At 31.7% G+C, this 18,954-nt stretch overlaps 1 protein-coding gene and 1 long non-coding RNA gene across 4 annotated transcripts in view; both read right to left on the bottom strand.

Moving 5' to 3' along the window:
* LOC147812725 (uncharacterized) overlaps positions 1–18,954 on the bottom strand; it is a 284,443-nt gene that overhangs the window by 67,859 nt on the left and 197,630 nt on the right. The window lies entirely within an intron of this gene.
* The window catches only part of Rhp (GTP-Rho-binding protein rhophilin), a 76,960-nt gene that overhangs the window by 10,510 nt on the left and 47,496 nt on the right, over positions 1–18,954 (bottom strand). For all 3 annotated transcript variants that reach the window (XM_087158665.1, XM_087158666.1, XM_087158664.1), the window contains exons 4-11: positions 17,695–17,770; positions 17,532–17,609; positions 10,170–10,294; positions 7,899–8,007; positions 6,670–6,819; positions 4,776–4,871; positions 1,902–2,058; positions 738–857 (exon numbers count right to left, since the gene is read on the bottom strand). In XM_087158665.1, the coding sequence (XP_087014791.1) occupies positions 738–857; positions 1,902–2,058; positions 4,776–4,871; positions 6,670–6,819; positions 7,899–8,007; positions 10,170–10,294; positions 17,532–17,609; positions 17,695–17,770 (911 nt within the window). The remainder of the gene's footprint in view (positions 1–737; positions 858–1,901; positions 2,059–4,775; positions 4,872–6,669; positions 6,820–7,898; positions 8,008–10,169; positions 10,295–17,531; positions 17,610–17,694; positions 17,771–18,954) is intronic.

The following is an 18,954-nucleotide window of genomic DNA, read 5'->3' as shown; positions in this document are numbered from 1 at the left end:
CATGGATAGAGGCACTGGCGTTTGTCAGCTGTTGAGGCAGCCAAGGTCTGAAAGGGGATGTTGCGCTGACAAAGAAGAAAGTATACCCTGTCAGACTATGAATTTCAAGGAACAAGGTTCGAGTAAGAAGTTCCAAGTACAAAAACCACTGGAAGAGGGAGAAAGGCTTAATTGATTCAGAAAGGGGAAGTTTAAGTTTTCAAGCTCTGAATAAAGGATGTTTTTTTCTCTCCTTTTTTCTGGACTTCTTTATATCTTTATATGAAGTTTATTTCAAACATCTAAAAATAATTGAATAATAAATTTTTCATATTAATTGCAAGTATTTATGTAATACTTTTAGTATTTACCTAAGTATTTACTTATTAATTTCATTTGCTTTCACCTTCATTATGCAAATGTTTATGATTAGACATTAAATATATGAACCAATAAGGATCTAAGTACTACACTAATTTTTACCGAATTTATTTGAAGTAAGATCCTGCAAGATTCAAGACTTGATTAACAATAAGATATATTTGTGAAATGACACATACAAATGATTCAATTTTCAGCAAGTTACTTGGAATTCTAAAAGTAAGCCGCTGGAGAAAGACAATATCTATTTCTATACACATATCCAACAACACTGCATATTTTATTTCATAATTAAATGGTTCACAAAATAAGTGTACATAATATTCTAATGTCAATCAAGCATTTTAAATTGACACATCTCAATGCAAAGTAATTACCTAATTGCCTTCTTTCTTCTTGAGATCTTGGCACTTGGACATCCATATATGTTATGTTGTTGCTTGTATCTTTTGCATGGACATACTCTAGCATAGCCTCAACATCTTTGTTTATCTCACCTGGAAATCAAACATTCACTTCTTAATTCATTAAAAAACACTTTTTAATGCAACATATGAGGATTCGTGTAAATGTGGAGTGTGTGAAATAAAATAGAATCGCCACATAAAACAAATACTGAAATGCTGTATAAAAATTTTGTGTCTCGCTATAATATCATATGAAAAGTTTCGTGATTTTAAAAACAATCATTATTTTAAAACATCTTTTTTTACGATCAATGTATAAAAAAAAAAAAAAACTAGACATAGCTGCCAACATGCATAGGAAAAATATTACATTAACATTAATTATAAATATTTAGGGATGCTAAATATTTTACACATAGGGAATTTTAGGAATTTCTATAGTTATCAAAATAGAAAAAAAAGCAATATTTTTCAGTTATGATTGACATTAAACATACTTGAAATGTTATGCATTAAATTTACTCATAACTTCAAATATTAATAGGCATTTAATTCATCAAAGATAGTTAAAAGATTTTTTTAAAATTTAAAAAGAGAGTTCTGAATTAAAAAATAAACTGAACATTTTAGAACAAAAAAAGTTTTAAACTGATTTCTATAAATGAGATTTGCTTCATTATGTATCAGTAATACTTACTTAAATATTCAACCAATAATCTGTACAAAAATTCTATTTCAAAAGGGAATTTTTTTTGGAAACTTACTCACAATTTTAGGGAATTTTAGAAAAAAAAACAAAAACCAGGAGAAACTAGCAATATCCAGTAGTCTACTGGAAAATGCAGTAGAGTTGGCAGCTATGAATAGATATAGTACTTGAAAAAGAACTCTGGAAAAAAGGTGGTTGCTTGCGTGTCCAGCTCAAAATGTTTCAGTTACCAAAGAGCTATGTTACTTCAAAAGAAAAATATCACAGCCTTGGATTTTGAAACTTTATATTGTCAGTAGTAAGAAAAAAGGTTAGTGTGAGCATAGATCTGGCTGATTAGACATTTTATCTATATTTACGACTCAAATGCCTGGAGTTGCCTCCACGTCACTGATCATGTAAAAAAAGAAAAGAAAAAAAATTACCAGTATGTTCCAATAATCCAACAGCTGCGTAGTGATGCGAAAGAGCTTTATAATGTTCTGATTTCACTTGAAGTAGACTAATCCATGAAAATGGAACATAATCCTTAACAGAACTGTTATTCATGATTTGATATACACTACCATACACAAAGGCAACCTAAAACAAGGGGAAAAGTCATCATAGCGGACAAACAGATGAACAGGGTGCACAGTGATTTGTCTTAACAAAAAATAAGCACCTTTAAGCACTCAAAAAATATTTTTAAGCACTATATACATTACAAAATGCAAAGTAATTTTCAAAAACTTTACATGATCATGATAAAATAAGTAGTTTCTGACAAAGAACTCTTTCTTGATTATATTAGCCACCATAAAGAGATCGAGAGATTTTTTGGTTTGATTTCAGAGGGTGAAAAATGAAGCCTGAAATTCAGAATATCTTACAAAATGCAGAAAAGTTGCACATGAGAGTGCATTAATCTCACCGAACCCAGCTCAGTAGACGCATATACATACTCGCAAGTATTTCATCAAACATGTAAAATGATTGGCGGTATCATACGTTACGGACTGCTGGTACGCCAAAATGGAATGTGGTTGAATGGATTGTGAAAACATTGAATAGAAAAATATGAAAACCACGCTTTTGCATAATACGTAGCGGTAATCGACACTGTAATCACATTTTCAAAAAGGGAAAATTAAGCACTTCGTAAAAACAAGCTAGTGAAAACCGCACCTTCAAGTGCTTTTAAAAAACAAAAATAAACACCGCTGAACACTACGCATCGTGGAAGATGCAAGATTGATTATAATCAGGGAAGCTAAATATCTTCCAAAATGGAAGGATAAACCAACCTGGGAAAAAATAAGCTTCTTCCAAGCCAAAGTAGAAAAAAATGGGAGAAACACTTTAAAAACGAAATATCAAATTTCAAAATAATTTTTCCTAAACAGTTTACAATCGTAATCTAGTTTATTAGCAGCAACAACAAGAAAATAAATTTAGGGCACTTTCTTAAGAAATTAAACAACTGTAGTTCTTTTCACTGCATTACACAAAAAAATACAGTTAAAACCTAATTTTATAATCAGATGAAAAACTGTTCCAAGTTCCAACTGTTTAATCAAGTTTTATAAATATAACTAAATTAGCAAATCACATACCAAACAGAATCAAACCAACAAATCATATATTGTATACAAATAACCTTGTTAATATATAGTTACAAATAACATACTAATTAATGCATTTAATAAAAGTTACTAAATATTTATGTACAATTTAAAAAAAGTTGATAAATTGGTAAACTTTTAATATTTAGAACTAAAAACTATGAGAAATGAACATTTGGAAGGAAACACAAATAATAGGGAACTAAATATAATTCTCTATTATTAGTGTTTATTGTCATTCTATATAAGTATGCACATAACAGTGTATGGAATGCACATAACAGTGTGAATAAGAGTGTAATTAACAGGAGAGAATTCTTTTAAATTTAGAAGATTTTAGCCATTCCAAAAAGTTGCAAACTTACAACGCACCACCATAAGTATCAATGCTTTACTAATTAACTATACCTAAATTTTCTTCACACTCAATCTCACATCAAAGTAAAAAAGTCTCAAACCACTGTTGTCCAGCTAACCGTTATAATTTTGTTTCTGCTTATGAGTTTGTACGAAAAACATAATAAAATATAAAATTGAATAACATTCTGTTAAGATGCCTGGGAGATTATTAAATTTCATCTAAAAAGATGTAACACTTATATATTTAATTAATATAAAATTTTGCACAAATTATACAGTAATCACAAAAAAAAAAAGTTTTAGTGTGTTTACCACTACAAAAGTACAGTTTCAGTTCACTAGTATATAAAACACATAAACTCTATTCTATGCTGGGGTACGTTTTCATAGATGAAGGTTCAAATTGTCAATAATCCTCATCCCCACATTGGTGACCTTTGAATGTGATGTGAACATGCCTACCTTGACAGAAACGCCCACTTCGATTTGAACACGCCTACTTCGTGGGATGGTCCCCATTGAACAGTTGACTTGCTATTTGTGACTGTGACATAATCCACCTCCCCGAGCTGTTGCTACTCAATCTTGATGATAACACACAGTGTTGGCTTGTATACACTTGACTGCTAATGGCAACACTTGAGCGACCATGATCATGAACTTAGTACAGCTCTCACAATCAGCACTCAAAAAGTACGGTGACCTTAATACAGCTCTCCCGGCTACTTACAAAAAAAAACAAAGAATCAACTCGTACTGTCCATATATCCAATTCTATCGTGGATTTAATTCTGGTGGGGGAGTACTGTAGTGTATCTACCACTACAAAAGTACAATTCCAATTCACTAAGACATATTAGACATATAACGTTTTCATAGATGAAGGTTGACATCGTCAATAACTTATATACCCAGAAAAGTAATATATAAAATAGCTATTTGGAACAGCAACGAAAATAAATGCATATTTTTAAACTAAACATTTATTTGATATTTGAAAACAAATAAATAACCTAAATAAAACAAAATTAAATAAGTAAATAAAACTCCCAGAATTGCATCTGCCCTTTGCATTTAGACACCAAACATAGTTCTGATTTGGGCAATCCTAAATATATCATATCAACCAAAACGAGGGCTCAAAATTAACAATGGTCCGAGACCACTAAAATTTAACTTGAACTACCATAAAATCAATTATCATTGGTTCCTTGGAAAATATCCCTGTAAAACCCACAATAGAATCTAAAATTCTTTTTTTATTTATTAATTATAAGAGGATATTATTTAGAGAATATTATTTAAATTCAAATAAACTATGAATAATTTTTTTACCTGTGCGGCTTCTTGAGCAAGTTCTAAGTAGGATTGTAGTCCGTGTTCTTCAGTAACTGGTGCAAGTTTCTCAAATAAACACTCCCTCGCTTGTGCCTACACAAAACCATGCTTCAGTTAGTCAATATCATACAATGCAATGATGAACGGGTTTGCGATAGTATTTCGAATATTAAAGTGTAAAACTTTCTTTAAAAGAAAAGAATTATGGAAAGAAAAAGTAAAAACATTTAATGTTCATTTACAGGGGTGATTGTGAGCCCAACTCAAAAATCCTGAAAATTTCTTGAATAAAATCATGAATGACGCATTTCAAAAAATTAATACCTGCATAAATTTAAATCATTGATATTTTCACAACATGAAATTCTAAATAAATTATATGCAGCATAATTTAAATCAATAGTTATGTATAAGTCTAATCACATTTATTATTCTACTAGAAAAAATATTTACAAATGAAAGAGATGCCAAGTATAAATTCTAGTTCTACTATTTATAAATAAAATATGCAAGAATTTTTAGACATAAATGTGATCGATGATTTCTTGAAAATTCCGGATCACAGTTAGCCAAATATCCAGATTTTTTTCGGAGCATAATCATCTCTGCATTTATAACATTTTAAACCAAGTTATAATAAGATTTGTATATTTCCAAATTTTGATACATATTTACAATCAAATATTTGATAAATTGAAATTGTTTTATGATAAATTGAAAATATATTTATCTAACAATCATATATTTGTATACTTCCACTTTATTTATACTTTGTACGCTTTGAGCATTTTTAAAATCACCTCTGTTATTAACCATTATTTCAATTAGTTATGCATCATTGTTATCACAAAATTTCTTAAACAAAAGACACTTTCATGTTGAAAGAGTGAGAAATGTTGCCATCGGTAGAGAGTTCTGCTCTACACCATTTGCAGACCATTTCGATCGCCTATTGCCATGTTTAGTAGGTAAGCTTAATCAGGGCCCAATTTAGCCTAATTTCAAATTCTTTGAGGGCCCCCTCTATCTCACTACTTGAGTAATGAGGAATTGAACTTTATGGAGGTATTTAAATTTTTCACTTCATTATACATATAACACATGTATAATGAAGAAACAAGAAAATTGACTAGAACCTAAAATAGCTATAAAGCCCCTCCCCTTCCAATGGTCAGAGGAAATGATGCTCTGTCCATTTTATTAATTTTCTGACAATTCTATGTCCATATTGCCGAATGCAGGTTTCTGATTGTTAACTTTGTTATCTAGCTGCGAAAAATGCATATCCTTGCTGACATTACGGAGGAATTCAGCTAATTTTACGCAATTACGGTGGTTTAAGTAAACCAATCAGAAGCCCGTATTTTTGTAAACATATCGCAATACATAAAAATACAGGCTTTTGGTTGACTAAATTTGTCCATCATAAATGCGAGAATTTAGCTGAATTCCGCCTCAGAAAGTTATGGAGTTTCAAAACATAGATTACGTTCATACGATAGATTAATGAAGAAGCTAACATAAAACTGACGGATTTCACACTATGCTGATATTTTGTTTAAAAAAAAGTTCATTAAAGAAGGGAACGTAAAATAAACTTTCTATTCGATTTGGGGCCCCCTCTGATGTGGGGGTCAGGGGCAACTTCCCCATATGCCCTTGCCTTAGTCAGGCACTGAGCTTATTGACATGTGAAATGATTTGATGCCTTTGTATGCCTTTTGTTGCAATGTTTGGATTCTAAAAATCTTCTACTTCTTTTTTATCACTTTTAAATACTTCTTATTCAAAAGTGATTTTAAAAAAATTAAAACGTAGGCCAAAACATTTCAGGTAGAAAAATCTTGTTCATGACAATGCTATTTAAATTGATGAGAATGTTTATACAGACCAGCATGAGTTGTATGAGAGTGTCCAATGTGTTAGGAGAGAGGTCCATACTGGGAGCATTGCTGAAATTGTCTCGGATGTACCGAAACATACCAGCTGCTCTCAGAAAATTATCCACTGCAGCATCTACACCTGTACTATTCACTCTGTCCTAAATACAAAAAAAAAATTGGTTTTAGGACAGTAAATAGAGATAATAAAAAACCAAGTGCTATAAGCATAAAATAATTAACAACATAAATATTCAAAAGTAGATAGAGTACAGTTTGTCTATGGTAAAAAATTTGCCCTCCAAGAAGTCTGAGGTCATCTGATGCTATGGAAACAAGAATAGCGCATTTAAGGGAGGGTAACTTCTCTTCACTCTAAGGCTAACACAAAGAAAAAGATTATCTTTCTTTCGCCTACCCAAGACAAAACCTGTCCTAAGCAGTGACCCCATACCCATACTTGAAATAGTTATACCTTGTTACTATAGTCACTGCCACGGGTCCAGACGAATGGCTAGGGGAGTTCTTACTTTAGACAAACTATATACATAATGCTATGTATAATAAAACAAAACAACTTGAATAAAATACCAATAAAAATACAGATTGCGACATAGATTTTGTCCATTTCTGCACTTGTATTTTTACTTTATTCCTGTGTTTGCTTTAATGACATAATTATTGCTTGAACTAGCATCTCTTTAAACCTTCTACTTATATATATACTTAGCTTATATATATACTTATATATATACTTAGAACTTATATATATACTTAGGTCAATAAAGTAACTTATATATATAATTTTTGTATTTTATTTATATGAGGGTCTGTTGACCTTTTAAATGATCCATTGTATTTGGCGTATGGGCCTATTGGCCTAGGCCGCTGTATATATAATAAATCTCTTTAAACCTTTTCTCGTGTACTATAAAAATTAAGTTATCTTATGAAGTATTTAAGGCATAATAAAATATTCCTTGCATTAAATTTTTTTTTAAAAAGTGGGGGGGGGGGGATTACAATTAAATGTGCTTCCTAATAAAAAAACTTAATATCAATTTCTTGATCAAAAAAATTTTTAAAAAAATATTTTAAAGTTATTTGTAACCTCATCTTGTCAAATGCAAAAAAGATTTTTTTTACTACCATATTAAGAATATATTTAGATCTGAAAAAGGTTTACTATTTCCTGACATTTGATTAAAGATCACTTAAAATTTAAGAAAACTAGAATTACCTGCTTAGCAGCGATTTGTGTGTAAAGTGAAGCAATGTTAAATAAAACACTGGCCTTTTCAAATGCTATGGTTTTCTGTGTACTGGGAACACCCGTTAAGGAATCAAACCTGGAAAAGAAATTGAGAGAATTAATGAGACTAATTGAGAGACTAATTGAGAGAATTAAAACAGAAAATAATGGTTCAAAATTAAAATGCCATTCTCAAGAGATCTGTTATTCACAAATCATAATAAAGCTAGATGATGCTCCCTCCAAAAAAAAGTTTAAAAGCATTTTATAAGGGAAATATAACATCAGTTGAATAATAGGTGGGTAAAATTGATAAAGCACTGAAGGTCAATTGATCTAATTCCTGGAAAATTGAACATATCTTTCACAAAAGAACAAGTAATATAAAAACAAAAAAATTTAAAGTCAATTCCTACTTAGGTCAACAAAGTAAAATTTTATTTTAGTTACTTTTTATTAAATAATTAAAAAAATTTCTCTCATATAAAACTAAAATTAAAGAATTAAATTTGATGAATTAGTATTTGATAAAACTGTATTAACATCAACTGTCATCCCCTACAAGTTCCAAAAAAAAAATGAATTTTAACTGGAGTGAATGAATAAAAAGTATTTTATTAACGATTAAAAATCTGGATAAGATATAGGGAGAGTGTGAACTAATAATAGGAATTGAGAAAGAAACTAAAAGAAAAAAAAAGAGAAGAAAGTGAGTTTAAAATTATTTATTTAATTTTAATAATCATAGAGAGTGGTCAGAAAAACTACATTATTTTTGAATTTCACTACAACTACTTTGTTACAAATGTAATTAACAACACCTACTTTTTTTTAAATGTAGTGACTACAGACTACTTTGGAATTGTAGTAACTACTTCACTACTTTAAGGAGACGAAACTAGGTAAAATGTAAGGGAATAGTTAAGAAATATTTATTCATGTTTACATAAGCCAGTTTGTCATTCCATTTTTGTTTTGTTTTTGAATTTATTCATTTAACCTTCAACTTTTTATGCCTTTCTCGGCAGTGAATATTTAATTTAAGAAATACAAAATTATTAAATACTTGAAATTTTTTTAATGTTCTTTTATTTCTACTTAGAAATGAAGTACATCGAAAATACATTCCCTTCCATTGAAATAGCATCAATGTTTTCGAGTGTACATTTGCATGTGATCAAAGTGATTAGTTATCTATTTTTGGTTATTTAAGGCTAAATACACAAGTGGGCGACCTTGTGCTAAAATACAAAACTAAGGCAAACAACGTTAAAGAGCACAAAAATATTTTTGAGCTCTTTAATGTTGTTTGCCTTAGTTTTGCATTTAAGGCTAGTTTAAATATTAGTTATAAGTGATTCTAAACACATAATTATTGTTAACGCTTGGCTGCAGCCGCAGTGTCATTTTCATTGCATCCATTGATGAATTTGTGAAGATTTGTACCTGTCAAATTCGAAAATTAGTTGCTTTAAACCTGTCATATCGACAATTTCAATCTTCATCTATGAAAAGGTACCTTGACATAGAATCGAGTTAACATGTCTCATATACTAGTGAATTGGAATTGTATATTTATAGTGGTAGACGCACTACAGTACTCCCCCACCAGAATTATATTTGTGATAGAATTTGATGAATGGACACCACTAGTGGATTCAGTTCTATTTTGTGAGAAGCAGGGAGAGCTGAATTAAGATCACCGTAATTTTAAATGCTGTTAGTGAGAGCAGTATTAAGTTCACGGCTATGGTCGCTCCTGTGTTGCCATTAGCAGTCAAGTATATACAGGCCGATGTTTAGTGTGATCGAGACTGAGTAGCAACAGCGCGAGGTGGTAGATTATGTCGCAGTCACAAATAGCAAGTCAACGGGGACCATCCCACGAAGTATGCGTGTACAAATCAAAGTGGGCGTTTCTGTCAAGGTAGGCGTGTTCACATCACGTCCGAAGGTCACCAATGTGGGGATAGTAGTTATTGACCATGTCAACATTCATATCTACGTAAAGGTACCCCAACATAGAATTGAGTTAACATGTCTTATACACTAGAGAATTGGAATTGTATCTTTGTAGTGGTAGAGACGTTTCCTTACTAAACTAACGTTAAAAGTAATTTCGAGGATTCGTTAAGAACTGCAAAAAAAGTAGAGAATACTTTAGTTTCGCTACTTATAGTGCACTACTTTCTACTACTGACCATAAATAAAAATTCTATCTTAATAACCATAGATCAGGCCTGAATGAGTGAAACATACCATTCAAAAAAGATGCCCATATTTCTGTGAGGAGGAAAAAATCGTCGATCGATGAAATAAAGTAGATTGTAATACTCAAACAATAGTTTCACACCGTTCTCATCTCTTGTCGGCGTTCTTACTGCCTGAAAAAAAATTCAATATGTTAGAGACTATTTAGAAGATAAATAAAGCAAATAATTAAAATTACATTCATTTAGTATACAGGGTGCATAGCCAAATATCTCAACAAATAATATGCACTTTCAAAGTACTTTTTAAGCACAAGAAAAAATATTTTTAAGCACTATGTACATCAACAAAATATGAAAGAATTTTCGAAGATTTTACATGATCATGTTAAAATAACTCATTTCTGACAAAGAACTCTTTTTCTTGATTATATTAGCCACCATAAAAAGATCGAGAGATTTTTCAGTTTGATATCAGAGGGTGAAAAATGAAGCTTGAAATTGAGAATATCTTGCAAAATGCAGCAGAGTTGCAAACAAGAGTGCAAGAATCTCAGCGAACCCAGCTCAGCAGTCACTCCCAAGTATTTCATCAAATGTCAAATTAATGGCCTTGGCGCCATCATAAATTATGAACCGACGGCACGTCGAAATGGATTGTGGTTGAATGAATTGTACAAACGTTGCATTTGCAATTGACATTGCAAAGAAAAAAAAATCTAATTTTCGAAAAGGGAAAATTAAGCACTCTCTAAAAACACCCCATGAAAAAAAAACACCTTTAAGGGCCTTTTAAAAATGAAAATGAACAACTTTAAGCACTTTTTAAAAAATTATACCATGGTATATAATCGCAATTAAGGAATAAAATAATAACAAGCTTTTGCTATATTGAACTAACTTGCTACTTTTACTATTAGTTTAATTGGTCTGCCACTTTTCTTTAAGAGGTTCAAACAACAATGCTTCAAAATAATTAATAAATAGCATTTTTCATTAGTACTTGAAATCTAGAAATGCCACTTATTAAAATATGAGATAAACCAGACTACAACATGTTCAACCTGCAATCATTCTTTTTAACTGTACAGTTTGTGTTAAATACACAGTTCCTTAAAATCTTCATCAAAAATGAAAACAATAAAGCATATAAAATTGAACATTTCAAATAGGATTGAAATTTGATTAATCACTGTATGAGAAAGTTTCTACAATAGGAGGATGAGAAGCACATGAAAAATTCAAGAAAGATGAGAAAAGTGATTAATTTTTTAAAGAAAATGACTAAAAACTGGCTTATTTTTCAAAAAGTTTCTGTAGCCTTGTAATTTTGAATCAATCCAGAAGACAAGGGAACTCCTGGATCAGTACCCCCAACGTATGATTTGTTCTGGGAACATCAAGAACTGTGTGACCTGACAGATTTAACATGCATCAGTCACCATTTACTACACAATCAGTCCTTGGCTGGCGAGGATCGTACCCACGACATTTCGGACATGAGCCCAGTGCCCTAACAATCAGGCTATCCCAGCCGAAGATGTTGTTAAGAATTGTTAAAATTGGGGATTTTTTTAAAAATCTCACAATTATTATTTGTAAATATTTAAACTATTAAAGACGGTTTAAAATTAAAGCTTTGCAAATTGAGTTTTAAAGTACTCAAACCACAGCTCCTTTTATTCACTGCCAGGGGTCTGTCCAAGGTAAATTTACTACTGTTTAGCGGTACCTTCACAAATTCAACTTTAGGAAAAACGGTAGTTTTACAAAATACTTTTAAAAAAGCCAGTTCTCATGCAAACCCTGTTCTCATTGCAATTTATGGAAAAGAGGAGCTTTTCTGCCAGCTGTCTTTTACGATAGTAGCGTGGTCAGATAGTGTAACGTGGTTAGCCTAACCGGTCATATCAAAGCGAGCTTTTTATTTGCTAAGCTTTTAAAATGAAACGATGAGCCCTCTATAAACTTTACAGGAAGTCAAAATTCGAACATTATCTTAAACACTATTGTAAATTTATTTTAACAGACCTTTATTTGTTATTAAATTTTTTTTCCTCTGCGAAACTTTTATTTGTATGACCCAGTTGAAAATGTTTTCATAATGAAAATAACTTTTAGTGGTAGTACTGTTAAAGCATGTTTTTATTAAATACAAGTTGAAATTAACCATGAACAATGATTTTTAAATTTGGGTACAATTATAAGCCCAAGATTTTACAACATCGAAATTATTTTTGAACATATGGGAGAAAATGGGTCTGGTTCATTTCATCGACAATCACTTCATCGACAGGCCATTTCATCGACACCACTTCATCGACAGGCCATTTCATCGACTAGGTCATTTCGTCGACAGGCCGTTTCCTCGACAGGGTTGTTTCGTCAACAGGCCATTTCGTCGACAGGGTCATTTCGTCGACAGGGTCATTTCGTCGACAAGGTCATTTCGTCGACAGGGTCATTTCGTCGACAAGTCATTTCGTCGACAGGGTCATTTCGTCGACAGGGTCATTTCGTCGACAAGTCATTTCGTCGACAGGGTCATTTCGTCGACAGGGTCATTTCGTCGACAAGTCATTTCGTCGACAGGGTCTTTTCGTTGACAGGGTCATTTCGACGACAGGGTCATTTCGTTGCTAGTGTCAGGCGTAATTCTGAAACTATTTTAGAGATTTAATCTAAATATTTCTATTATTAATTAGAAAAATGCACTTATTTAATTTTATACTAAAGTAAAATTCTTTATGGCGGTTTATTGTTCCAATTGCACTAAAAGAAGTTCGCTTTTTAAATTAATTAATAGGTAGTTGAGAAGCGTTTAAACAGTTGATGTATCGAAATCTGCTTTTCTATATCTAAATCGTAATAGCTCGACACTTATTTTTAGGATAGGTAAGGATTGTCTTCAGAACATTACCAAGCATGATATCCGGACCGTGGTTACAGTTAATATAGTGGGACGTTAACAATCAAATTGTTTTTAATATCAAATCAAATTAATAAAATATATTTTTAGAATTGAAAGCAATAAAAATATATTACAATGAAAATTTAGACACTATTTCAAGGAGAGGAAAGCTAAATTTATTGCTGTAAAAAGTTTCAACATTTTTACATAAATTTTAACAAAAACATGGACATCAGTCGAATTCTCACAGAAATGAAAATAAGCATAGACCTAATTATTATGTCTGCTTAAGTAGAAAAAAAATTATAGGTTTTTTATGATGGAAAAGTAATTTCTTAATGTTCACTTTAATTGCAATTTTAAACTTTTTATTCAGCATCTTTAACATTAGGACAGGAATATGCGTATTCGAACAATCGAATTGAGTCTTAGTTTCGTTACTACTATTAGAGATTTCGAAGAACAATAGGAACACAAGCTTGATGTTTAGGTATTTACCGAGGCGGTTGTAGATTCCCACAATATTTAAAGTGCTACTCACCTTACCAAAATTGTTTAGAAGCACGGGCGTAACGTTGCAAGCCTGTTAGTGTTTGGTCTTCACAAAATATGTTTTTTCTATGAATAGTGAATTTAATAATAGTATTAATTATTCAATTCTAATCTAATACTATCAAATTATACTATTTTTGCATTATACTATTATTATAATTAAATAATAATAGTATAATTTAATAAGAATAATAATAGTAGTAAGTAAATGATGAATTAATTCATTTTTTATTTGCAGGATTTAAATTAGACACATTTTGCTTAAAAGAAAATTAACAAAAAGTCAAGCTTGGAATTTAAATGTAAGAATAAATAACTCCTACTCTACAAAAAAGAAAAAAAAAATTTGCAATTAAAATTTGACCAATTTTTTACTAGTATAATTGCTGAAATTTTTAACTGATTTTCTACACAGGATGAAAACACAATTTTCAAACACTTATTGACCACTATTAGCACGACTTATCGCCAATCAAAATTTTGATTATTTTCTGCCTGAACAAGCCAGGAGACTCAAAACTAAAATGTAGAAAAAATGAAAATAAAAAATGCATATGTATTTAAAATATCAAGTTTGTTCAATAGACTACAAATGAGAAAAACAATTTATAAAAATTTTCACACATAGCAAAAACCACAAGGGCAAAATTTCACAAAATATTCTATCAACATTCAAAATTCCACTTTTTTCGTTTTGGTAACGAAAATTCACATTTCTTTATCATGACACATATCAAACATGATATTTAAAAATTTACACTTTTACATTTTTTGAAGGACTTATTGTTCGCCTTTAAAATATATACTCTCCCTGCAAATTTTATTAATTTAAATAAATTTTTATTCTCTTGCAAATCGAAAAGAAAAACATTTTAATATTTGAGTAAAAAAACAAGTTTGCTAAACTTATTTTAATAAAACATTAACGGGAATTAAATCAGATGCTTATAGATAACTCTCCTCAATTATAAACTCAAAAGTCAATTTATTTGTTATATCGTAGTAAATTGCGTTTTTTCCCCAAATGTTTTAGATCATAAAAACCAATTAGACAGGTTTCCTCCCCTCCTCTGATTTAGAACCATTTTTTATATCATTTCGATTGCATCGCATACCGAGGATGTGGAGTCATTGTGAGTTTTTTTTTTTTTTTTTTTTACTTTAACGAAGTTTATTTTATAAGGTAAGAGAACTTATAAATGTTTTGGGTACATATAGGATAAAATACATATTAAACGCCACAACGTTATAAATAATTAATTAAATAAGAAATAAAATAAACTGGAAATGCGAGAACAAGATTTTTGTTTAAAATAATATTTCATTTAAATTTCACAAGAATTGTCAGAAACTTCCCTCTTCAGCAGAATAGCTTACAAAGACATGAGGAAGAGGATTAGAACAAAAAATTTATCAACATTATTTCCCAATATGTTTTCCAAGTTGGATTTTCATTTTATTTTTCCCCTCATGCATTTTTTTCCCAAGATTTTTATAATACTATAAAGTTCAGCCCGTTGCTCACTTCGCTCGCCAACTTTCGTAATAGCCACTCATACAACTTAGTTTGTTTTTTTCCTATATCGATCTTTCTTTTAAAGAGAAAATATATAAATATTGAAATTTCATGTAAGAAAATTTTATTAATATGTCAATAGTAACAAAATTACCGATTACTTGCATATAAAAAAAAAATCAACTGAGCTTGAAAAAAATAAATATCTAAACACAGGGAATATATAAATTTTTGATAAAACAAGAAGTAATCTTACTAGCTAACTATCTAAAAGGTTTGTGTTTTTCGGATTAAATTCTTCGTAAACATCACCATTGTTATCATTGCAAAAGTTAGTTCCTTTTCCTTCTCTTTCTTTTTGGACAAGATTTTAAACTGTATTAATGCATTTTACTCATTGCGGGGGAACGTTATATAAGTATAATTTTCTTTTTTATCGACAGAAAATTTTTGCAGCTGAAATGGCCTGTTAACGAAAAAAACCTTGTCATTGAAATTATCTATCGACCACATGGTTTCATTATCTCACAGATTCATTTTATACCGTCTTTTTTTCCTTCCTAATTTCACCCGTCCTTCACTCCCTACATCAAGAATCATTCACAATAGTTGTTGCAATTGCTTTTGCGATGATAATCTACAATAATGTGCATTAAAAATTAATCTTAGAAACAAATGTGTTAAATAGGATTAGAAAAAAAATTGTGTAATATACAACTTAAATGTGTAAAATACAATTAATGTTTCGTTTTTGCAACGTGATATGAATAGAGGAGTAGGCAATTTTCAAATGAAATGCTTTTTTCCGGCAACTTCAACATACTATTAAGATTTTGCATCAGGCTAGGCTTAAAAAATTTCATCAGAAATATACTAAATTACAAAAAAGTGCAAGGGGCATAACGTCTATTGTAAAAGAATCATAAGACTAGTTTCAAAATTACGCATGACTTTGCCTACAAAATAATCTTCTCTTAATATTGTCGACGAAATGACTTGTCGACAAAATGACTCTGTCGACGAAATGACTTGTCGACGAAATGACCCTGTCGACGAAATGACCCTGTCGACGAAATGGCCTGTCGACGAAACAACCCTGTCGACGAAACAACCCTGTCGACGAAATGATTTGTCGATGAAATGACCCTGTCGATGAAACGATCATGTTGATGAAATGACCCTGTCGACAAAATGACCCAGTCGACGAAATGACCCTGCTGACAAAACTACCCTGTCGATGTAATAACCTATGTGAAGATACGACCCTGTCGATGAAATGACTTGACGACGAAATGACCCTGTCGACGAAATGACCCTGTCGACGAGATGAACCTGTCGACGAAATGACTTGTCGACGAAATGACTTGTCGACGAAATGACCCTGTCGACGAAATGACTTGTCGACGAAATGACCCTGTCTACGAAATGATCCTGTCAATGAAAAGACCCTGTCGACGAAACGACTTGTCGACGAAATGACCCTGTCGACGAAATGACTTGTCGACGAAATGACCCTGTCGACGAAATGACTTGTCGACGAAATGACCCTGTCGACGAAATGACCCTATCGACGAAATGGCCTGTCGACGAAACAACCCTGTCGAGGAAACAGCCTGTCGACGAAATGATTTGTCGATGAAATGACCCTGTCGATGAAACGATCATGTTGATGAAATGACTCTTTCGACAAAATGACCCAGTCGACGAAATGACCCTGCTGACAAAACTACCCTGTCGATGTAATAACCTATGTGAAGATACGACCCTGTCGATGAAATGACTTGACGACGAAATGATCCTGTCGACGAAATGACCCTGTCGACGAAATGAACCTGTCGACGAAATGACTTGTCGACGAAATGACCCTGTCGACGAAATGACCCTGTCGACGAAATGACCCTGTCGACGAAATGACTTGTCGACGAAATGACCCTGTCGACGAAATGACCCTGTCGACGAAATGACTTGTCGACGAAATGACCCTGTCGACGAAATGACCCTGTCGACGAAATGGCCTGTCGACGAAACAACCCTGTCGAGGAAACGGCCTGTCGACGAAATGACCTAGTCGATGAAACGGCCTGTCGATGAAGTGGTGTCGATGAAATGGTGTGTCGATGAAGTGATTGTCGATGAAATGAATGCGACCCGAGAAAATATATAGAAAAATTAGCAGTCATGAATAATTTTTATCTGTAGTGACAATTTTTGAAAATATTTTCTTACTTTACCATATTTTTGTGTTGATTTTTTAATATAATTTTTAATTATGTCTAAATTTTCACAAAATAGGTACCTCACATAAAAACTTAGACAGACCCTAACTGCGCTGAAAGAGGCACCCAACTTGTTGGAAAGAGGACAAAAAAAGTCGAAGGAGTTCCACATAAATACCAAATTGCAGTAAAGAAAGAGTGAATAAATGAGCATACCTGCCGAATATTCATGAATTCCTTGATGGCACTCTCATATTTATTGCTATCTTCACTATAATGCTCTAAAATGAAATCCTGAAAAAAGGCATTTTTTTTTCAACAATAGCAGAACAATGATATGCACGGAAAGGTTAATTTTTTTTCAGTAAATAAAGCTTACCTTGAAGGGGTCAGAAAAATCAATTTCTTTTGTTTCTTTCAATCCAAGTGGAATCATTGGCACAAGTTGAGGGGTACTAAAAGAAAGAAAAAATATTAATATAACATTATACAGGATTGCCAATCAAATCTAGAAAAAAATTTCCCTGTATGTATTATACACAATATACTAAGACGAAAGACACAATTACTCAGCTATTGAGTGACCTACATTAATCTAGCTATACTAGTTTTAATTGATGGAAAAATTTAGAGAAATAAAGAACAGCTTAAAATACTTAAAACAAATACAGCTATAGTAAATGGAATAGTTTAATATAGCTGAAATATCATTCTTAAATATTCCATTGGTTACACTTTGAGTGGTCACCACTTTTTAAAAGACAAAAATAAGTAAAAAATTCCCTGTATTTTACCAGTTTGTAAGGAAAAACTCAAAATTCTCTGCATTTTCCCTATTATTTTAAGGGATTTTTCAATTCCCTGTATTTCCCAGGGTTTACCTGTGGAGTGGAAACCATGTTATAGTTGCCAAATAACTGTAACTGACTGTTTTGCCAGTAATTTTTCATGCATGAGCCGTGATGGCTCAGGTGATAGAGTGTTCGCCTTCCAATTAGGTCAACAGGGTTCGAATCCCAGCAATGGCTGGTCCATATGAATTCCGCATCCGGCTTGCCAATCAAATCAACCGACCACAGTACTCACGTAAAATATCCTCAGTGGATCATGGGTAAAAGTCTCCTTGCTGCATGGCCAACCGGAGCATGTTTTCATGCTTTTCTTTCCCACATAACGTAAATGCGAGTAAGTTCCATAAAAAAGATCAAGGAAAATTTCTCGCTGTACTTGATCGAGGAATTCCCTTGTCTTCTGAATTGGATTCAAAATTACAAGGCTACAGAGTTCAATTTTAGTAGTCATAAACCCGAAAAATAGAGTTGGCTATTCAACGTCAGTTATAAAATAAAATGTTTCGCAAAATGCAAAATTTTGTTTAAACAAGTGTTTTTTACTGGTGAGATTTATTATTTTATAACGAAAATTGTAATAAGAACAAATATAATTTAATATTTTTGAATCCAGGAATGAACTGGGATTCTTTGGAGGTTGGTGGTGCAAACTTTAGGGGGCACCGTGCGCTATATTTGCTAAGCAAATTGGAAATTTTAAATTTTGAATTCCTACAATAGTTATACAGTTTTTAAATTTATTTGAATTATTCAATTTTTGAAATAAATTAAGTACAAATAAATAAATT

This window comes from Parasteatoda tepidariorum, chromosome 3 (genome assembly GCF_982258835.1).
Source record: "Parasteatoda tepidariorum strain Cologne lab strain chromosome 3, Ptep-v5.0, whole genome shotgun sequence".
NCBI classification, from domain to species: domain Eukaryota; kingdom Metazoa; phylum Arthropoda; class Arachnida; order Araneae; family Theridiidae; genus Parasteatoda; species Parasteatoda tepidariorum.
This window is presented reverse-complemented; position numbering and strand designations above follow the sequence as displayed.